The following is a 24,805-nucleotide window of genomic DNA, read 5'->3' on the forward strand; positions in this document are numbered from 1 at the left end:
CCATTAGCGTAGTCATCATGACTGCCATTTGATATCTATGCCTCACTTCACAAAAAGAATAATATTACTACTTAACATCTAATTTCAAAGTTAATATATACTTTAATTCTCGTTTTGCTTTATCTATTTAGATCGACTTTAATCCACCTGTAAATGAGCTTTCTCATGTGTGGTTACGTCGTTGTAGTGATACCAAGTATGTACGTTTCAAACAATTATAAACGAATCTAATTATCTAAATACACTATCATTTTAATGGGTGAGTGGGGCTTGAGAATTCATTTTTTTTCCTATCCAGAGACTATATTTCTGATTTTGACTTTTTAGCTTCAAAATTACATTTTGAGTTTGTTTTTCGTTTGTCGTCACCGCAGCAAACTGTGAATTTACAAACACAAATAAAACTAATCTTCTTAGTTCTCTCGTTAATTTTTTTTTCTACAAAACTGCTTTTTCGGTTTCTGTATTTTTACAATCTTAATATGATGATGACAATAGAAACAGTTTCATTTATTTGCGGAACCATGACTGCAACCTTGGGTATTGTATTCTGTTGATGCGCGCCCTCAAAAATAACCCCCAGAATCATATAGCCTTTCAACACGTGAAACATAAACCCCGCATATCTGGTTTCTAATTGAATGGAATTACCTAAATTGCTTTTGGAAAAGTGTTTGTAAAAGTATGATTTCAGGTTTGCAATGTGATATGAGAGTAATCATCTAAAGTTGAGTTTATTTTGTATTATATTTCTTTCTTTGAGCCATTCATATCTAAATGGTTGAAATCAGAGATCCTGAGGCATTATTGACAAACAAAAGTCGTTATTTTCAGGAACAGTAGCTGTTATATTGAGCACTGTCCAACATGAAGGAAAATTGTGGAGAGAATATGGATCTCATATGAACCGAGCACGAAGCGCGAACTGATTTTTTTTTTTGTTGACCGTAAAGGTCATGTCCACCCCAGAAAAATGTTGATTTGAATAAATAGAGGAAAATCAAACTAGCTTAACAATGAAAATATCATCAAAATCAGATGTTAGATAAGAAAGTTATGATATTTTAAAGTTTTGTTTATTTTTCCAAAAAACATTGATATGCACAACTCGGTGACATACAAATGATACAGTGATGATGTCCCTCACTCATACATTAAGTTCTGTTTATTTTTCCAAAAAACATTGATATGCACAACTCGGTGACATACAAATGATACAGTGATGATGTCCCTCACTCATACATTTCTTTTGTTTTTGTTGTTTGAATAATATAATATTTCATTTTTTACAGATTTGACAATAAGGACCGACTTGACTGAACCATATAGTATTAAACAATGTTTATTCCACATGTTCAGGGGGAATGCTTCATTTGACAATCTGGAAAAAATAGAATATTTCAAGGGTGAAGCAGTCTGTACGACTATAGCTTAGTTAAGCAATCCAACCAATAAATTATATTTGATATATATATAGAGTTGAAGCCAAAAGTTTACATACACACATGGAATTCATTGAAATTTGTTCTCGTGCCAAACATCATCGCACAACAATTTATTATATCTTCTGAAATAAAAATACCATTAGGATGAATTTGGAATCAAATGAAAGAGAATATTTAAGCTCTTTCACATGATTGGGATGCCGTTGGGATCAAAGTATATTTCAGGAGAAATTTTCTTTGAAGGAAAAAATAATATTCATGCCAAATGTATTCTATTGATTATTATTACATTTTTAAACATCGTTTCATAGAAATATATAAATTCAAATCTATGATTCATATTACATCTTCTATCATGATACGTCACCACTGGACAAAAAATATAATCTGAAATGTCTGTGTTGAGAAGTACCTAACACAATTATGTGAAAAGTTTTTGTCAAGTTTTTATTTTTTAATTTGTCTTTTATAAGATTCTTGGGGAAAACATGACACCTAAATATGTTTCAGCTCCTGACAAAGCAATGTGATGAAGGAGCATAACATACTCATTTGTTTGGTATCAAATTTGTCATGATAGAACAAATATTTCACAAGATATAGTAAATTTTATGATGTTTGGCAATTGTCAACTTTGTTTGAATTTCTTCGGTGTATGTAAAATTATGTTTATGATCCTGAACAAGATGCATAACCAAATATATGCTTCGAGCGCGAAGTGCGAGCAAGAACTTTTTGATTTTTTTTGTATACATTACGTTAATACGTCCTGGTCTGGAAAGGGATGTTTTAAGGACTGTTCGCAGTTGCCTATGAAGTCAATTCATATTTCAACAATCAAATGAGCCGATTTTTTTTGTCATTTCGACCTAAAAAATGAATATCGCGCTCTTATTAGGTTTATTTATAGGCACTTTTTGTAATTATGAACAGGATAGATATTTAACTATATAATTGATGCGAGCTCGAAAATGAATTTATATTTAGAGCTAAAAATGGTACACTCTATTCATGTTTTGTATATCATGATTAGAATGGGTAATTGAGTATCTTCCTACATTAATAATGGGAGTTCGAAAAGTAGATAATTTAAGCAAGTTTTAAATAAAGAACATGCTGCGCATCTCAATTTAAACCTGGAATCTGGGTATTATAAATACTTTTATTTTATCATGGAAATCAATAATGGGAGCGCGAAGCGCGAGATGAAAAAAATATATTCCGATCTGAAAGGGGGTAAATTCAAGCACCATTTCAAACACTGTGTAGGGATATTGTGAAGTGGATTTGGATTGCACTTAATAAATGGTGTGAGCGCGAAGCATGAGTTGATTATTTAATCATTATTTTGACCCTAGATCGGGTCATTTTAAAGACATTTGTCATATGGAAATAATGACTCTCTTTCCCTTGGCTCGAGATAAAACTTGTAGATATTTTCCATTCTGGAAAGGGGGCAATTTAATTATTAGGATTCAATCGATATGCCATTATCTTATACCTAATAAGAGCGCGATATTTGTTGATATTAAGGCCTAAAAGTGGACACTGTGAGCACTTGTGTAATCACGAATAGGATGCGAGGGTTAATATGTTTTTTTAACAATTTATTGATGCAAGCGCAAATCGCAAGCCGAAATATTTGATAAAAAAAAGGCGATTTCTAAGTATGTAGTTTGTTAAAATCAATATAGAGGTATACATAACTCACCTGGATCCGCTAATGAAAAAAGATTTGCCATTTTGTGTTTATTCATTGGCAGGACATTTTTGTGTGCATATATATTGAGATTCCTGCATAAATGTACCTTTACAAAAGATGGAATCATTTGAACTTTTGATCAAATTTTTTTACTGTACTATAGATGTAAAAACCAACATTTTTATTGTGTGTGGTTCAATTGCCGTTTTCTGTGTAACAATACAATTATTTTTTGGTTTACACATTCTTGCCCCACCAATATTTGATTAGTGGGGCGATAGCCCCCTGCCCCCTGGATCGACACCTCTGTAGAGAAGCTGACAAAGTTTGATACAAACAAAATACAATTTAGCAATAACTACGTAATTTTACATTTATCGACAAAGACAAATAAAGAAATAAAATAGGGAAAAGAAGAGGAAAGGCAAAAAGGGGGAAAATAGGAGGAAGCAAATAAATAACATAAAATGTGAGGGGGAAGACTTGGAAAATGAAAAAAAAAATCGTTCATGTCACTCGATAAAATTTTCGCTCGCGCTCGCAATGCCTGCTCGATGAGTTTATCTTGCTTAATATGGAGCTCACATTCTTCAATTGTCAAAATATGTATAGTCAGCATGGCTAAATGTAAACAGTCCTTAACAGATCCCTTTTCGATCAGGCCATGTCGTGCATCAAAAATTTCGGTTAACGCGCAATAATTACCTGTAGTTACACACGCACCTGGTTAAAGGTCACAAACAGTCAAACATTGCCCAGAATGTTCATAATTATTTCAGGACAAAATACATGAAATCCCCCTCTAAAATAAAATAGCTTGAGCTTCACGCTCGCACTATATAAATAATGTGTTTGAGATTTTTTTCACATTCATGTTACTTACTCATAAGAATATATATATATATGGGTGAAAAACAACTCCCCCCTTCCCATTCGCGAAAGCTGGATCCGCCCTGTGTCGACTTTACTTTTACTAACATTGGGTTTAACCCTATATAGCCCGGGGGGGCCTAAAAGGCCCCCTTCGACATTTTTCGCGATAATTTCTAAATGCAAAAAAATAATGCGCTGAAATTTCATGACTTTTTCCTTTCACATCTCCCGCACATTTTGAGACCCTGTTTGCGAAAATCGGGGGTGTACTTGTGGATATATAGTACATATTCGTGACCAATGTCACCGAAAATGGCAATTTCCATTGACTTTTGTGTGTACAATGTATGGGTTTTACAAGAAATGTTGTCAGATGAATGTTTTTTTCTGTTTTTTCCTCACTTTCTTTTGGGCTATCACCAACTATTCTAGATTTAAAAAAACAATAAAAAATAGAGATTTCAAAACAAAGAAATAATAAATTAAAAAAAAGAAATACATAAGAATTTGGAAACACGGAAGGAAACAAGAATTTTATCGCGAAAAATTAGCATATGCGCATAATTAATTATTATTAAAATCTAATAATTATACAATTTCAATACAGTTGAGTGAGCTGTCTTTTAGATTACATCACTGGCTTCTAAAATGCTTGATTTCATTGCACTTTCTCAAAAAATGGGGGGAAAACTACAAAAAAATGAAAATTCCTTGAAAAAATTTGAATATTTGCATAATTAATTAGATAAATAAAAAATGATAATAAATATCACAAATTTGACAACGCATTCTTGTAAAATACATAATGAGACACCCACACACCAAATTTGGTCGCAATCGGTCGATAAACGGCCGAGATCTGAGGGGGGCCTAATAGGCCCCCCCCCGGGCTATTCAAAATAGCCCGGGCTATATAGGGTTAAAGGATGCTTCGAGCTGAGAATATTTATATCTGAATAAATAGAGAAAAATTCACAGAGCAAAATGCTGGAAATTTCATCAAAATTGGATGACAAATAACTAAGTTATTGAATTTTAAAGTTTTGCAATATTTTGTAAAAACAGTTACATGCACGACGTCATGAATATTCATAAGGTGGGCTGATGATGTCACATTCCCTTTTCATATGTTATTACATTAAATAATAATTGTTTCATGATGTGTGTCCATTATGATGAAAAAAAGTTGCACAATAAATAACTAATGCACTTAATAGTTATCAATCCAATCATTTAAGTTCTTGGGAGAAATTTTTTGAATAAACTTTATAATAAAAATACAAAAGAACAAGTAGCGATATGACATTATCAGCCCCCCATAATGAATATTCATGAAGACATGCAGATAATTGTTTCACCAAAATAATGCAAATAAAAAATGCAAACTGCAAATAAAAAATGCAGTTTGTTATTTATCATTAAATTTTGATCAAATTATCAGCAATTTGCTCTGTAAATTTTACTTTATTTATTGAAGCATAAATATCTTCAGCCTGGAACATCCCTTAGTACCGCCTCATCTCCCACATTTTGCTGAAATCGGACCCTTTTAAACAGTGTTGGGGGTAAAATCAAAGTACATCCTTTTTTAAGTATTTTAGTCTTTTTTTCAAACCCTGGCCATTTTGACCGTAAACACGTAGCTAATTTCTTAGCGAAATTACCCTGGTCAGTATTTTAGAGTTTTGACACCCTAATTGTCTTGAAAAGAGATCCTTTTTATTTCACGCGTTTCTGTGGACGCGCGCCTAGTATACATCGACTCGTCAATCAAGTACCGAGTTCAAATCATGGATCAAGGTTTAGAACATCTTGACCCGGCTGATTGGCAGGTCGAAAAAAAAATGCACATTCCGGGGCACATTCATTAGGGGGTCACTACGCGTAACAGTACAGGCCTATGCGAAATGCGCACAATTGGCACTGATACAGTCTGGATCTTGAGACTAGTTTATATCATGTCAGAATTGATTACGAAACCTGTGTGGTGATATGGGTCCTTACATAATAGCATTGTAGTGCATTATGTATGGTCCATGGTATAGCCGTAGAGCTAGTAGCTCCATGGTGTAGCACAGTGTCAACACCCGGGTCTGACTACTTTGACCAGTAAATAATGGAGACTCTTCTTAGCTTTATGGATACAACAACTTCCTTAGTAGCTCTTCTTGTTTTTCTGCTCAGTCTCTTCTTCACCCATCGTTTCTACCAAGGCAGAGATGAAAAAATAAAATCGCTTCTTCCGCGTGGCCCGCGAGAGTGGCCGATCATTGGAATCATCCCCAGTCTCGTCGGCGACGAACCCTACAAGCTTCTCGCTGGTATGTCCTCCAAGTACGGCCCGGTGTTCTTGAGTCGAATCGGAATGATTCCCACACTCGTAATCAACGATTTCAACGCAATGAAAGAGGCTTTCGCGAAGTCTGGGGACGATTTCGCAGATCGACCTAGATTTGGGATGATGGAGTACATTACGAAAGGGAAGGGTAAGTAAACGATTGTTGCAATAATTGGCATGATCAATACTAGTGTGGTAAAAACCACCGTCTTTCTTCCCGTAAGGTATTACGTAACACGTAGATATTGTCCGTTAAAATATTGTCTCTTTCGTTTCCTTGAGTGGCCATATAAACATGTTATTAAGATATTATTCCATCTTATAAACGATAAGATATTTTGCTAACATCATGACGAAACCTTGTTGTTTTCGATACATCACACCATTAAAACATTTTCATTGTTAATGCTTTAAAAATATTCAAAGATGCAATGTTATGTGTTAATTGAAAATAAAAACAAGATCTCTGAAACTAATAATGTAATTTGTATAACGTTATAGTAATAAGAGTAATTAAAACAGAGGCTTCGGTAATAATTGGAAGTAGACTGCCCCCAAAAGACTTCATGATGTTTATTCATATGTCTAGTTTTTACCGTGAAATTGTATTTTGATGATGTATTATGTTGTTTTGCGAAATAGTGGTAAACTGAAACTTTTTTTTTGTTAGTACATCATTGTCTCTCAAGAGATTACTATATATATTTAGGCTAAGAGATGGTGATGATGTAAAATGTGATAAAAATAATGCCTGGAAGTGGAATTCATCCTGCTACCCTCCCCAGCTAATTTCAAGAGCCGCGCCAGAACATTTTTAAAAGGGATGTGAGCTCTATAATGATAATATTCTGGTGCGGCACTTGAGACATGGGTCGCTGGGACATTGACTCACCATTATCAGAGAGATTCAAACATTGCTCTTGCAATAGTTTACAAAGTGAGATAATGAATGTCAACGCACTTCCGCATTGTCCCATTTTATTCGACATTGAATCAATGTCAAATTCATATTCACAATATAACGACACTGTTGTCTAGGAATATTTGAACATTGTGAAGGGTGCAACAAACCGTGAATCAATGTGGGTACACTCTAAAAGATGAAAGGATGGAAAGGGGTAAATCAACCTTTTAAACCGAGAGCCGATGAGTGACATGATACTATAGGGATGGAAAACGCTGTCACTCCTCGACCTTTTGCCACCCTTTCACCTTTTGTGTTTTTAGATTGAAATTATTCTTCTTTTGGTCCAACTTGTAGGCCTAATCATGTCCCCACTTTGCCACTTTCTTTGAATAAATATGCTTATCGATTATGTGGATGGATGATTTGTTAATTTAAATGAAAATGTCTCAAATATATAAATATTTATGTCCCTCTCATTCATAAATCCTGCACCTACCCCTCATATTTTTTGCGGCCATTACGCGACTGACGTAGAGAGACAGGAAATTCCGATCTGGTAGTTCAGCCTCACTTCAGGTTCATATTGTTTCCTCATTGTGATGAAAACTTACAGGAAAACGATCTGACTGAAAACCAAAGAGGTAAACCAAAAAAGACAGTGGATGGACATGGTTAGTTATATTGATTATATAAGCCATACCGACATGACCGAATACCTCTTTTTCCAAGATACTTCAATGCATAAGATATTTGTAATATATAAATATGATGTGTGCTTTATAGCGGTAAAATGCTTCCCTGATTCTTCTTTGGCTATGACTATTTCATCATGTTTATTACAATGTTTTGTCGCGGGGGGGGGCCTCCTATTCGAATTTTGAATCTTGTACATTAGCCAATGGGTTCGCCATCCTAGAGGGGACCCCCCCCCGAAAAAAAGTCACCGCGCATGTGTATTGAATGGCGCAATATGAATTCATAATTAAGCATGATTATTGCCATCACACGTAGGCTTACAAAATTCAAGATTGTGTGCATTCCGTGAATGTAGACATACAAAGATTTTTAGCTTTTGATTGCTTACAGTATCAAATTCCTTCTCAAGAATAGAATATACAATATGTCAAATTAGAAATCCATTGGTAGAAAAGTATACAAATAACATAAATTTAAAAATTGATAACTTCCTGCAATAACTTAATACCCATTTCAAACTAATTAGACGTCTACATGCTATACACGCCCTTCTGCTTTGTGACTGTATATTGTATGAGAAGGTTTTTTTGCTCATACTATTAAAGGGGAATCCAACCCAAATAAAAACTTGTTTTTATAAGGAAAAGAAAAATCATACAAGTTGACAGGTGAAAGTTTGAACAATATTGGACAAACAAAAAGAAAGATATGAATTTTTAAAAGTTGTAAATATTGGTAATCACTATACCCATGGAGATTTCAAATTGGCCGCATATGGGATGTCATAGTGATGTAAGGCAAGGACTACTCTTCCATGTACTCCAATACATATTATGGCTAAAATGTCATTTTTCCCAAAAGTTTTATTTCAAATTATATTTTTCTTTCATGAGGACATAAAACAATATACTACCTGGGTTATGTTTAGATTACTGCCCCAGGGAACATAGGAGAAAACCACAAATCCCTGATAATAAAGTACATGGCCTATGGGAAAGTTGTCCTTGCCCCTTGTCATAATATACTTACCCAGTTGCCAATTTGAAATCTACATAGTATTAGTGATCTCAATTTTAAAGCAGCTATAACTTTCTTATTGCTTGTCCCATTTCTTTCAAACTTTCACCATTCTGTTTAATTTATTTTTCTCCTTCCCAACACAACATTTTATGGCCAAGGCTGGATTCCCCTTTAAGCGTGACGGTTGCCTAAATGTAATACCTCACGGTCTTCTCAACATGAAAGGGAATATATACAGTGCGTATCAAAAAAAAGTTTACACTTAGAAATAATCCTGTAAAATTATACATTTGCAATATCCTGATAATTTTTCAACGTTTTAACATTGGTACAGGTCCATTTAAGCAAATGACGATATAACTGTCGAAAAATATTTCCGCTTGAGTGAGCACCACTTACTTTTGAAAAGTTAGTGAAAAATGATTTGCGCAGAACTTTGAAATAGTTATGCGAATAAAATTAGACCTAAATCATGAAGAACGTGTGCAATTGAGCTAGTAAAATTGATTTGAAGATACGTTTTACCTTTTTAACTTGTTTCCTTGCCCAAAACACTTCGAAGAGTGCTTTGCGCCCCACCCCACTCCCCACACACCGAGGCCATCGTGACGATATTTGCTTTACACTGAGCTGCGATTTACATGAAATGGCTTAGGCTTGATTTTCATTTTGTTAATCATTGTCAAGCTTGGGAAAAGTGTGGAGAAGCAAGTATTAAATGAAAAATGACATGTAAACCCACTTTAAGTGATAAAAACTTAATGAAAAAAGGTGAAAATGTTTGAGATAAACTTTTATTCAGATTTAGTTATGTCCTCAGATCCAGCTGGCACAAAAGGGGTAAAGGTTGTGCTTACTAAGTGTTGAAATTTCAATTTGGGTGGCAAAATTGTTACAAAATGCTTGAATGTATCCATTTTATTTCAATTGACCAAAAATCCGAGGGAAATTTATGAGTAATGTTTCGCAGGGTAAGTTTAAAGGTCAAGTCCACCTCAGAAAAATGTTTATTTGAATCAATAGAGAAAAATCAGACAAGCACGGATGTAAAATAAGAAAGTTATGGCATTTTAAAGTTTCGCTTATTTTCAACAAAATAGTTATATGAACGAGCCAGTTACATCCAAATGAGAGAGTTGATGACATCACTCACTCACTAATTCTTTTATATTTTATTATATGAAATACGAAATATTGTTATTTTCTCGTCATTGTCATGTGAAATGAAGTTTCATTCCTCCCTGAACACGTAGAATTCCATTATTATAACATTTTGTGCTTCAGGCAAGGAGGTCTGTGGAGCCGTAATATGTGCAAACGCCGGGATATGTGCAAACAACGGTATATGTGCAAAATTTCGCCGGGATTTGTGCAAACAACGGAATTTGTGCAAACGCCACGCCGGGAAATGTGCAAATCTGTCAAAATTTATCAACGGCATCTGTGCAAACGTGACGACGGGATATGTGCAAATGAACAATTTTCACGGGAAAAGTGCAAACCTCCGGGATATGTGCAAATCACTGCATTTTGTTTCATTAAATTACTGTTAAAAATGAGAAACATGCCTGCATAAGGGAGAAGCTATACAGTGACATCGGCAATGAAAAGCTATTCAGAGAGGCAGGGGGGGGGGAACTGTTGCACCCACAAATGTAATAACGCCCACAAATGTAATAACACTTTACCCACAAATGTAATAATTTTTGATCGCCCACAAATGTAATAATGACTTTACCCACAAATGTTATAAATTTGAAGGGCTTTTTGGCAAATCCGTTCTTAACTAAAATCCTATAGTAATGCGTTCATATAGCACACAAGTGCAAAGTCTCTTTTCCTGACCCGGTTATTTAACAAATTATAATATAAATCCAAAGTCTTTATTCCAGACCCGGTTGTTTAAAAAATAATAATATATGTCCAAAGTCTTTTTTCCAGACCCGGATGTTTCAAAAATTATAATATATGTCCAAAGTCTTTTTTCCAGACCCGGTTGTTTCAAAAATTATAATATATGTCCAAAGTCTTTTTTCCAGACCCGGTTGTTTCAAAAATTCTAATATAAGTCCAAAGTCTTTTTTCCAGACCCGATTGTTTAAAAAATAATAATATAAGCCCAAAGTCTTTATTTGAGACCCGATTGTTTAAAAAATAATAATATAAATCCAAAGTCTTTTCTCCAGACCCGGTTGTTTAGAAGATTATAATATAAATCCAAAGTCTTTATTCCAGACTCGGTTGTTTCAAATATTATAATATAGTCCAAAGTCTTTCCTCCAGACCCGGTTGTTTAAAAAATTATAAGGTAAATCCAAAGTCTTTATTCCTAACCCGATTGTTTAAAAATTATGATATAAGTCCAAAGTCTTTTTTTCCAGACCCCGTTATTTCAAATATTATGATATAAGTCCAAACTAAGATACGATAATGATGTTCCAGTGGAATAAACATAAGAATCAAGCTTAGTCTTCTCTCCAGACCCAGTTAATTAAAACTGGTGGAATCAATGTCTTTGTTGTTGTTTTGAATTATACGGAATGTATTGTGAATATATTCGCCATGAGTAAATTGAGAATCAAGCATAGTCTTTTCTCCAGACCCGGTTATTTAAAAATAGAAACTGAAACCCTCTAGTAATGCCTTCATATAGCACAAAAGTCCAAAGTCTCGTTTCCAGACTTAGTAGTTTCAAGAAATTATAATTTAAGTCCAAAGTTTTTTTTCAAGACCCGGTTATTTCAAAAATTATAATATAAGTCAAAACTTAGATACCATAATGATATTCCAGTGGGGAAAAAAACAAAATCGAGCTTAGCCTTTTCTCCAAACCCTGTTATTCAAAAATTGTAAATAACAAAACAACAACAACAAAAACTGTATAAAGACTCCATAATCTTATTAATGCTGGATAACATGGACATATAGCGTAGTCTTTCAGCCAGACTCAGTCATTTGTTTTTCAAAATAACGCTAATAGTAAAATTAGAAATAACTCCAAATCTAAGACCAAGCAATCCTTGAACCTAAGAACCTGTTTTTAAAAAGAAGTTTAGAACGTTGTCTTTATTCCAGACCTAATCATTACAAAAATTACGAAAAAGAATCTTCTAACATAAGACCCTATCACATTCTTTTGGAATAACACAAGTTTTAAAACGTTCTCTTTCCTCCAGACCAGGTCATATAAAAAATGAATTAAAAAAGAAAATCAAATCTAAAACCAATTTTCAAAAGTTACACCCACTAAAAAAATATGTCTTTACCCCACACCCATTTTTTTTTATGTAATAATACTAAGACCCCTACAAAACATTGTAATTATGCATGGATATAGCAAACGTCCTTTCTCCAGACTTTGTTATTATTATTTTTTTAATAGTTTTTACCCATATTCTAAAACGAATACCCAATAATCTCATTAAAAACATTAGACTTTGTCATATTCTTATTCCTGTTGAATAACATGGATATTATGCTTAGACTTCGTCTAGACCCAGTTATTTATAAGATAAAAAATATTGAAAAAAAAAACAAAGCTAAGACCAATTTTTTAAATTAAACCCAGTTAAAATGCTTGGGTTTAGAGAGTTGTCTCTACCCCACACCCAGTTCTCTTAAAAATACAAATTAAGCAAAAGAGTAATCAGGAAAATTTAGACACCAGCCTCTCCCAAACTATAAAAAACCTGTGATAACGCATACCACAAAAACGACAAATTAACAAAAGGCGTAAATATTCAGATCTGAATGGTACGCGCCTTAAAAACCCAAAATAACAACGTTATTCTACATTAATGATATTGTGGCGTCTTTGTTAATATTGTTTGTCTGTTTTTATCCTTTCTAATAATTTCCTATTTTGAAATAACATGGTCTAGAGCAAAGACTACACCATATTTAAAGACGTTTGTCCCCTGGAAAGATCAAACCTCAAGATGTTGATGGACCTGAATCCATCGACGGGACAGCCTAACCCCGTAACTCTGGTACGGGTGTGGGAGGGGGCTCCTCTTTCTTTGCCTGTCTCTCTTTCAGTCATTTAAAATCATTTTTTCCCTATCTTATCACTTCTTGATCACATAAATCCTCTCTCTCTGTCTCTCTCTTTACTTTACGGGTCAATATAACCCCAGAAAATATATCTTAGGCCTCTGAGATTATTGGAATTGTAACTAATAAAAAAAATGCTGAATATATTACAAATGGTGCTTGCCCACTGAAAATTTAAAGTACCGAAGAACTTGTTAAAACGTTATCCCCTATTGTTAGAATCATTTTCTTTTATATAATATCTCATAGATCGTCGATCAACAACCTTATCGTTTTTGGGAAGTAATCCTCATATGGTTTACTGATATCCTATTCCTCATCCTTTTGTTTTATATTTTAAGGTTTTTTTTTTCATAGAATAAAAAGGAATGAATATATAAGAAATAATAATGATAAAAAAGAAGTAATAAAAATAACACTAATTAAAATTGTTACCCTACTTCTCATACAGTGGGTGGCAAAAATATTCAATCATGACTTATTGCCAAATGAAAACATGGAATGGAATGGTTATCCCCTCTTAATCGAATGTTTTTCTTTTATATACTATATCATAGATCGTTGATCAACAACCTTATCGTTTTCGGGAAGTAATCCCCCTATTGGTTACTGATATCTTATTTCTCAGTTTTTTTCATATGTATTAAAAGTTCTGTTATTTGTGTTTTTTTCATAGAAAAAAGGAAGGAATATACAAGAAATTATTTTTATGGTTTGCAGGGTCGTTCTTTTGTTGTTATTGTTGTGTTTTTAATGATTTCTATAACTGGGTCTGACAAAAAGACTACGCTATATTTTCATATCTGAATGACACGCGCCTCAAAACCCAAGGTAACAACAACAACGTTATTTAGCATAAATAGGATCATGGGTCTTTTTTTAGAATTATTATAATTTTTGAAATAACCGGGTCTGGAATAAAGACTTTGGATTTATATTATAATTTGTTAAATAACCGGGTCAGGAAAAGAGACTTTGCACTTGTGTGCTATATGAACGCATTACTATAGGATTTTAGTTAAGAACGGATTTGCCAAAAAGCCCTTCAAATTTATAACATTTGTGGGTATTAATTACTAGTATTACATTTGTGGGCGATCAAAAATTATTGTTAAATTATTATTATTAAATGGACTTATATTATGATATTTGAATTAAGCGGGTATGGAAAAAAGATTTCGCATTTTTGTGCAATATAGATGCATTACTATAGGGTTTCAGCTTTTAGTTACCGGGTCTGGAGCAAAGACTATGCTTGATTCTCAATTTACTATTAGCGGCTGAAGAAAAGACTAAGCTCGATTCTCATTTTTATTCCACTGGAATATCATTATTGTATCTTAGTTTGGACTTAAATTATAATTTTTTAAATAACCGGGTCTGGAAAAAAGACTTTGGAATTATATCATAATTCTTTAAACAACAAGGTATGGAAAAAAGACTTTGGATTTATATCATTATTTTTTAAACAACCGGGTCTGGAAAAAGAGACTTTGGGTTTATATTATTATTTTTGAAACAACCGGGTCTGGAATAAAGACTTTGGATTTATATTATAATTTGTTAAATAACCGGGTCAGGAAAAGAGACTTTGCACTTGTGTGCTATATGAACGCATTACTATAGGATTTTAGTTAAGAACGGATTTGCCAAAAAGCCCTTCAAATTTATAACATTTGTGGGTATTAATTACTAGTATTACATTTGTGGGCGATCAAAAATTATTACATTTGTGGGTAAAGTGTTATTACATTTGTGGGTAAAGTGTTATTACATTTGTGGGTAAAGTGTTATTACATTTGTGGGTGCAACAGTTCCCCCCCCCCCTGCCTCTCTGAATAGCTTTTCATTGCCGATGTCACTGTATAGCTTCTCCCTTATGCAGGCATGTTTCTCATTTTTAACAGTAATTTTATGAAACATTTCATTAGAAATAGCCTTTATATGGATAAATGCAGTGATTTGCACATATCCCGGAGGTTTGCACTTTTCCCGTGAAAATTGTTCATTTGCACATATCCCGTCGTCACGTTTGCACAGATGCCGTTGATAAATTTTGACAGATTTGCACATTTCCCGGCGTGGCGTTTGCACAGATTCCGTTGTTTGCACAAATCCCGGCGAAATTTTGCACATATACCGTTGTTTGCACATATCCCGGCGTTTGCACATATCACGGCTCCACAAGGTCCTAATTATCAAATTCGTAAGATTGAAATATTGTATAATTCAAACAATAAAAAACAAAAGAAATAGTGAGTGAGTGACATCATCGACTCTCTCATTTGGATGTAACTGGCTCGTTCAAATAACTATTTCACATAGTCTTCTATGTGAACACACTGATCACACTGTGTGGCAATGTGTTCTTTCCAGCAGGGATAACAAACGTTATGATTATAAGGAATGATGGTTGGGTCAAGTATTTACCTCTCACTTTTAAGTTCCTTTAAAAATTCAACAAGTATTAAAGGTCAAGTCCACCTCAGAAAAATGTTGATTTGAATCAATAGAGAAAAATCAAACTAGCATAACGCTGAAAATTTCATCAAAATCGGATGTAAAATAAGAAAGTTATGACATTTCAAAGTTTCGCTTATTCTTAACAAAATAGTTATATGAACGAGCCAGTTACATACAAATGAGAGAGTCGATGATGTCACTCACTCACTATTTCTTTTGTTTTTTATTGTTTGAATTATACAATATTTCAATTTTTACGAATTTGATGATTAGGACCTCATTGCATGAAGCACAAACAGTTAAAATAATGGAATTCCACGTGTTCAGGGAGGAATGAAACTTCATTTCACATGGCAATGACGAGAAATCCCTAAAAATATTTCATATAATAAAATACAAAAGAAATAGTGAGTGAGTGATGTCATCAGTTCCCTCATTTGCATACCAACCGAGATGTGCATATAACTGTTTTGTGAAATCAAGCGAAACTTTGAAATGTCATAACTTTCTTATTTTACATCCGATTTTGATGAAATTTTGCTGCTTTATGCTTGTTGAATTTTTCTCTTTTTATTCAAATCAAGTTTTTGTTGGGGTGGACTTGTCCTTTAATTACGCCCTTTCCCCTTGACACAGCGTGAAAACGAGCATTTCTGCGCAAACAGATTTCTGCGAGCTTTACAAAAATGGACATTGCTCACTCAAGTGTAACATTGTGTCAAAACTTTTACTTTCATTGGATAGATGAGACCCAAACCCACGATAATATGTGAAAAAATTACCCACATGTTGTATATTTTCTAATTCCCAGGGCTTTTTCAAAGTGTAAACTTTTTTTGATACGCATTGTAGAACGACCTTTTGTCATTCAAAATGTTGCTTTCAGGGTTCAACAAAGTTTGAGATGTTCAAGGTTTGAGTTAACGATGTGACGTTGGTCTATTGAGTTCATATCTGTAATTGTTTGCACAAAGATGACATTAATAATTGAACGTTGAACGTGGCAGGTGTATATGAACACCCATTAGTATTATCCTAAATTCTGCATTATGGGTTAATAAGGTTTGGGAGGTTCAAAGGTCGAGCTCAAGATGTTCAAAGTGACTGCCGATGATTTTCATGTATTCAATTCAATTTGTTTCAATTCAAATTTATTTTCATTCTTCAAAATGATACAAATAAGAACATGATAGATTGATTCAATTTAAATAAACAATAGCATGAACGAAATTCAATATTGGAAAAAATTACATATTTTAAATTAATTTAAATTGTTTACATAAACAAAGATAACAATATCATTTTAAGAAATACGCGAACATAATATCATTTCTTTTTATTTCACACCATGAACACTGATATATGTATATATTGTTATTATACCTGTACATTTCTTGCATGTATGCCTATCTATTTTTCCCTGTGTACTATTTATGTATTTTATTTCATTCTGTTCATACACATTAAAAAAAAATAGCACGTTGTTTAAGCCTGTCACTCTAATAACAAGTTTTTGAAAAAACTTTTTGGAGCTGTTGTGCTATTCCCCAGACATGCTAGGTGCCGAGCAGTAATTTATTTATCATGGAAGCCTTGAGCCCCTGCGATATAGAGCTGGGGACGGGGCTGTCAACCCCCCGCCCCCTCACCCAGCTCTAGATCGCATCCTCGTGATAAGAAAAAAAGGCAAGAATTAAAAGCGAAGGAATTTTGTATAAAGACAGGATAAACGTGATGAGCTATACGTATTATTTTCGGTTTTCCATCTTTTACGAGTACGGTCTGGACGTTACTCTGGTTCTGGATCGAGTTGCGCTTAGAGAATCAAGAGCGCTTTTTAAAGAATATTTCTCAGCATTCATTCATCAATGATCCTTCATTCCAAAAATTCCGTAGAGTATGTCATTATTTATCAATCAATTTTGTTTAGTGGAGGTATATTCCCGTGACATGGGGGCATTTCGTTCATCCTGGCTGACGTGACGCACGAGACTATGTACCAATGTAATTCATATGAACATGGCCCTATCGATAGGTCCATGATAAGAAAAGAGCGCTCAGAAAAAAGAAACAACTTGTTACATGTCATCATGGACCTATTACGTCCATGATGTCATCAATCAATATATAAGAGTGAACTCTCGGCAAAATCTGATGAAGCAAAGTTGTAAAATCCAATGTTTTCATGATAAAATTACATAGGCCCATCTCAGCCCTATTGGCATATTACTTCACCATGATGGGAAAAGTTCTGGAGAACGCTAAGTAGTGCAATATCATGTAGGCAATAGAAAATACAACACCCCCCTACTACCTTGGAGTTAAGAGATTCATTCTGAATAGCGACATGAAAAATGGAGAAGACGTTGAGAAGACGTATTTGCTGCATGCGTGGAAGAAACTAGGTTCGGTTGATCTTTTTTTTTCATTCTATTCTATTGCAGGTTTTGGCACTCTCTGGAACTTTTTGAAACTTTTTGGAACTTTTTTTTTTATATAGTCTATGAAATTGTATCAGGTATGGATCTACTTGAAAAAAAATCTCATCCCATGCGTGGTTCTTAGAAAGTTAAGGACGTAACAGGTGCCTCTCGATTTTTTAAATTACAACTTATGCTTCTCTTGTTTTTTAATCATCTGATCCCGGAAATACGAATGCCCCTGTAATCAGTTATTACAACGTCTTCCTTAGTTTCATTAGCCATTTCTTCTTCATTTTCTGTGCAGGCATAATTTCAGCTCACGTGGGTGACAGTCAGCGAGAGAAACGTCGTTTCGGCCTTGCCGCCCTTCGAGAACTCGGCATGGGTAAATCTCGTCTCGTCGAGAACATAACGGACGAAATTGAAACATTGTCCGAAGTCTTTGTTGGCTACGAAGGCAAACCTTTTAATCCTGCCCACGATATTACTGTGTCCGTTTCCAACATCGTATCGTGGATTGTCTTTGGGAAGCGATTCAAGCACGATGATACTGCCTTCAAGCGTTTCCTGGAAATAATTCACGAAGGAATCGAGATTTGTGAGTCGACAGGCGCTACAGGATTTATCCCCATGCTGCAGTACTTACCATTGCCTGTCTGGAAGAAACTGGCTGACAACGAGGCAGAATGGAGGAAATTCGACAGTGCCATGATCAAAGATGCCCTGCAGAGGCCTTCCTCTGAAGAGCCATGTTTCGTTCAGATGTACCATGAGGAAATGAAGCGTATGCAACAACGAGTCAGCGCAGGCGGAGTAGGTTCAGACGTGCTCAGTGGTACGAATGGCACCAGCGACTCTGACGGTGGTGTGATTTTTAATGAAGAAGATATGCGTCAGACTCTTGGGGATTTGTTTGCAGCCGGAACGGATACAACTGCGACAACACTGAAATGGGCCATTCTCTTTCTCATACTGCATCCAGACGTTCAAAGTAAACTCCATGAAGAATTGGACAGTGTGTTTGGACGCACTCGAAAGCCAAGCTTGGAGGATCGTAAGCAAATCCCTTACACTGAAGCGGTGCTTCTGGAAGTCCAAAGGACGGCATCGGTTGTTCCCCTTGGTGTGCCACATTCAGCGAGTTGGGACACCACGCTTAATGGACACCATGTCCCAGCAAATACCCTGATCTTACCCAACATCTGGGCTGTCCACCATGATCCAAAGGTCTGGAAGAACCCTGATGAGTTTCGGCCGGAAAGGTTTTTAGATGACACGGGAACGACTGTTCTTCAGCGAGAAGAGCTCCTCCCATTTTGCATAGGTAAATAGAATTTGAAAGCTTAAAAGATTCGACCCTATCTTTATACAAAGAAGGGTTATTGAATCTCTGAGGCCTGTTCTTAATTTCAAAATTTTATTTGACAATTTTGACTTGAAAGCAATTACCGCTTTTAATATACTCTTTAATCAAGCAATCCAGACGAAATCTAAACATGATAAAGAATAAGAACAGTTTTTTTCCTTTCAGAATATTTTGCTGGTAAGCAATAATGTAGGTCCATAAGTCTCTCTTTTCATTCGTTTTTGCAACTTACTTTCTTGAGTATACTTGGATGTATAGACTGGTAGCACAACTTTGTCGTTCTTTACTGGTCTATCCCATCTGAAGTATATGTCAAACTTTTTTTCAATACCTTTCTAGGGATGACTTAAATTGGTAAATGTCTATTGAGTATTTTATTTGGCAGAGAATTACAATCTGTAGACCTTACTGAAAGGTACATGTATACTGCCAGAGTCTAGTGTTGAAGCGTTATGATCACTATCGTTTATTCCTTCATTCTTTTTGAAGGCAGGAGAAAGTGTCTCGGAGAGCAACTCGCCAAGATGGAATTGTACTTCTTCTTCACCCATCTTCTCCACCGCTTCGAATTCCGTATCCCTGAGGGCGCCCTTCCACCCAGTACTGCAGGAAAAGTTGGTGCCACACGCAACCCAATGCCTTTCAGTGTGTGTGCAATACCGCGTTACTCATAGCAAGAGTCTAGGGAGAGGTTGGCTCGCAACAAGTCAGGGATCGCGGAACGGTTTTGAAAGTGGGGGGGGGGGCTGACCATGCTAAGAATCACAATCAGATGGTCACTTTTACGTTTTTGTTCACGGTTTTGTAAAAAAAAAGTGGGGGCTGAAGCCCACACAGCCCCCCCCCCCCCCGCCGTTTTTGCGACCCCTGTAACTGTCTGACGTTGGTGGTAATTGGTCATTACTAATGGACAATGAAAAATTATTCTCTCGCAATCATAAAGAAATTATTGCGAATCTAAAACCTGATCGCCATTACTGATAATTATGCGTTATGAATTACGAGTTCTGGGGCCTGTTGTATAGTTACGATTATTAAAACGCAACTTTTAAAAAATCATACACGTATTTTGGATCTTGTGGATTATTTGGTTGTTTGTTGCATTTAAACGCAACTTTTATTACAACGGGCCACATTTGATGAAGGGAAGTTATTCTGTTACTTGCAATGGACAGTTGGTTCCATGATATTTGATCCGGCGACAATTGCTCCGATTAAAAATCTGCACATTGTGCCAAACATAAAACCTTACCTCCAAAGATAATAAATAAACCATAATTATAATCTTAAGATTATTCTAAACCAATACTCTATTACAATCCTAACCCTATCCCTTTACCCTCTGATATATTAACCCTAACTTAACTGGGCTATTTTGTGAGGTTAAAGTCCGGAGGGGGCCATTTAGATCTCGGCCGCAGATTTCATGCAGTCGCGAAAATGTTGGTAAGCTAGGGTTAAGACTGGAGCAAATGTCACAGGATCGTTATGTCGTGTTCCCGGATAGTTGTCTGTTATGGCAGTCACTTTTATATCGAGCTTTTGTATTCGACTCCCTCGCCTTACAGTTCCTTTGATGTTTCTCATTCACTGTTAATTGTATTATTTAATGTAGGTCTACCTTTTGTGACGGAGAACCGTTACTGCATGTTTCATCAGGTTTCCTTTAACAGGGTCGCCTCTTCAGTTGGCGAGCTGATATCACTGAGTATTTACGATAATACCTTTCGTAGGAAGGTTAACAACTTCTTAACCTACACACAAATGCCACAAGCAGTATTGTTATTCCAACTTGAAATATTTGGCCTGAAATATTATATTATTTCCAACGAATTTCTCGAAGACGAGATTGGAGAGAGAGTTTGGTTCGTTTCATTTCACGTTTTCATGTACATTGATCTCGTTTCTTCTAACTTAAGCATGTTAAGAAATTATTTGTCAAAAGAACCGAAGCTAATTAAAAAGTTGAAGCTGGAAAACTAAGTTAGGATTTAGTGAGACACGACACTCAATGATAATATATGCATTATAAAAATCATTTATTTATTTATTACTTCATTATTTTCTTTCAGATATATTAATGTGCATGGTTAGCTCCATGATCTTATATAGTATACACCCAATGTTGATACATGTAGTGCAAACTTGTTCTGACATTGTAAGTCGAATGAGTTTAGATGCTGAAAACGTCCTGAAATCAAGGCAGATAATGATTGTTCACTACTAGTATCTTTGAGTACAAATTGAGTGAAATTTCAATTAAAATGAGAAACATCAACATTTTTGTAATCACACAAAACCCATAGCGTTCCCATTCCAAATATATCGAAAGCAAATGAAAAAAATATCACTTCCAATTGGTCGTATTTTCATCTATTCCTCCATTACATAAGTTTAATGATTGAAGAATGGAACGGGAAGGCACTACTACTTGTGAACAAAATGATTTGGTTTGGGTTGGAGTGGAGTGGATGACTTGTCCCTTCGCTCTTTCTCTGTCTCCTGAATCAATGCCTTTATCAAGGAGGTTGAAATAATTTGTGAGATTTTTTTCGTTCTTAAAACACATCTCGTAGATATATTATCAGATAATAATTCCATGCATAAGTACATAAATTCACTATATACAATTCATTCGAAGTTCCTAAGTGTTTTCCATTGTGTTGTGTATACCTTGTATGATAAATTAAGTAAAATAGCAATCCTTACGTAAAGTGCGCGAAACGTTACTTGCGTTTTGCATTCATTGCTGGAGTGAAAGAGTTATTTTTCACTCTTAGGTTATGATTCTTGTGATCCTTGCAAGTGGTCTAAAAAAAATAAAGTATTTACGATTTATTCAAATTCACTCAAAATTCATTATCAAAATCCATTCATCATTGTGATACCTCTGGATTGTATATGTCCGGTTTTATCTTTGCATATGGGAACGCCATTGCTTGTCTGACATAGCAATATTCCTGGTAGGTCGGAAATGAGAGTTCATATGTGAAAAAAATAATTTATTTTACATGCAATAAAAAGTTGCATCGCAAATCATTTGTGATTGTGTTTTTTGTGGTTCGTGCTTGCATGATTAAAGGACAAATTTTTTAAATGGAAATCTAGAAATATCAACTTAAGGGAAAAATACATGCATACATGATGTCACAATGAAGTTTGTCGTTAAAGCTGCCAGTTAATAAGGAGTCAGAACCACTAGACCAAGACTCGAATAAATGTAAGTAATACATGTAATGTGGAACACATCGGCAGAATTCACAAAAAGGCATTGCTCCTGGTTTTTGGTGGTTTAAATTCCCTCCTGGTTTAAACCGTGGCGAGGGGGTTTAAATCGTGAATTAAAAACCCAGGAGGGAGTTTAAACCCAAAGAGGATTATATTCCTTTGTGGATTCGGGCCTTAACTTTGTGTGTGTATACTCTATTCCCTTCATGTTATTGTATTTCATTTATTTTCTATATAATTCTGTGTGTATACAGGGCACTCCTGTAAAGTAGGACTTATGGCACTGGAAAGACTATAATGATAGAGTCAAACATATAATATTGATTTTTGTAATAATGAAATTGTCAAGAATATAATAATGATGATGAATCATTCAATGCTTATGGTAATTTCAACATTAAAGGCCTAATAACATATTGAAATAATAATATTTAGTACTTGTATCGCAAAAATCATTTTTCTGACTTCTCAGCGCCTAATATAAAGCGTAAACCCTATACTATACTGTTCCTTTGCCATCTCCTTAACAGTTGACTGATGATGAGGTCTAAATCTCATTTTAAGCGGTATAGCTCAGCAAGTTGAACAATTTTCTTCCAAAGATTATCGAAAAATCTACAAAATATAGTTTGATATTTTAAATCGCGACATAGGCACCGTGCATCGGTGGGAAGCAATTTGAATGTGAGTTGTAGGGACCCTGGAAGTGTTGCACTATTTCACCTCGTTTCAATTTCATCTAATCGAAACCGGCTTAACATTGGCACCTTATATCATGTGTTTATAATATCTCTTTATCCTTCTCTCTTCCCTTTCCCCTCTCTCTCCATCTCCCCTTTACTTCAGTATCCATTTCTTTTCTGGTACCTTAGGGCTGAGCTCTCAGCCCTTTTCTCTTTTTGCTTGCACCATTCGGTAATTTTTCACATTCTTGGAAGCGCATTACCCGCATCCCGCTCTCTTTTCGGCTCCAAGAAGATCGGAGCATACTAGATTACATTATATTCTAATGTTAATCTCTTCATTTTCTTGTGTCTTGTTCTAAAATTTGACAACGTGGCGCCAGGATCTAGAAAAAAAAATACCCCAATTTTCAAATTTATAACGTTCATTTGGATAATTCATTATCGATGAACACTTCCTTTGAATCAAATTTGTAAATTTTGTTTTAAATTTAATTTAATTCGGAGAACTCAACATTCTAACAGAGCAAGATCGAAAATATATGCGAAGCTGACTGTCAATGGCAAAAACATTGAACACTGAATACTTGACTTAAAAAAGAGAATGGAATGGGTGGATGAATGAATGAAAATGAGAACAAAATGGAACATGGTTTCATTCCCTATATGTATGCAATTTTGAAGAGAGAAAATAAATAACACATTTTAAAAAACCTATTTTCACAGCCAGAAAATTACAAGTATTGTTTTTCTAGCATGTGTTGTGTTCAAAGAGTTGAGTTACCCATGCTATCCCAACGCATTAATAAAGTTAATCTCATTTAAAGAGCAATTTTGTCCAGTGCAATGCACCTCGAATTTCATAGCCCTTTTTTCATTCATGTTTTGTCTTTGCTAACCTGTTTACCGAAATGCCGGTGAAATGTGAAATACAAGCTGAGCCCACCCCAGGGAAGGCGCGGAAGAACCCTATACCATTCCCTAAAATTAAATGTCGACCAATCTCGTCTGGGGGAATTGCACCGAATGGGGCTAGGAGAATAGTCATAAAGCCAATTCCTCTCGACTAATCTGAACTAAAATGCACTTTCTCTTTTCATCATGCTCGTCCTGCACGTCCGAAAGTCGAGAACACAGTAAACAATAGGGAAATAAGTCGAGTACGCAATCGGCCAAATTGCGTTGGTGAAATCGAATGACAATAATTATCTGAACATTTTGGGACAAGTTGTTTTGCATTATGTTGATTGGGTTAAGCTAGATGACGGCATCATGTTACGAACAACCACCTCATGATTTCATAAGCCCTAGCATGCACGATGTTTTAACACCACTATAAAAGCCCGTATAGACTTTGACAAAGTTGATTAATTTCATACTTACAGAATACAGAATACAAAACACGTTTGCACCATCAAAAGTACATTTAGATCACAACAGCTTAGCCTAGGAAACGTAATACGGTTTAGTATAATGCGAAATGTTTCACCGGCGTCGACCTGTAATGCATGTGAATATGGATTAAAGAGAGAATTATGTATTCGTCATAACGAGAGGCTTTGTCACCACCATATTGTTTTACACCAGAGTAAACTTGATATTTTTCGA

General features: G+C 35.0%; 1 protein-coding gene across 1 annotated transcript; it reads left to right on the plus strand.

Moving 5' to 3' along the window:
* Positions 1-6,132: 6,132 nt before the first annotated feature.
* LOC121416071 (cytochrome P450 2U1-like) lies at positions 6,133-20,075 on the plus strand. Its single transcript, XM_041609521.1, has 3 exons — positions 6,133-6,506; positions 18,225-19,244; positions 19,776-20,075. Exons 1-3 carry the CDS (start codon positions 6,137-6,139, stop codon positions 19,958-19,960), a joined length of 1,575 nt encoding a protein of 524 aa, XP_041465455.1. The 5' UTR covers positions 6,133-6,136; the 3' UTR covers positions 19,961-20,075.
* The last annotated feature ends 4,730 nt before the right edge of the window (positions 20,076-24,805 follow it).

Source organism: Lytechinus variegatus, chromosome 5 (genome assembly GCF_018143015.1).
Source record: "Lytechinus variegatus isolate NC3 chromosome 5, Lvar_3.0, whole genome shotgun sequence".
Taxonomy (NCBI): domain Eukaryota; kingdom Metazoa; phylum Echinodermata; class Echinoidea; order Temnopleuroida; family Toxopneustidae; genus Lytechinus; species Lytechinus variegatus.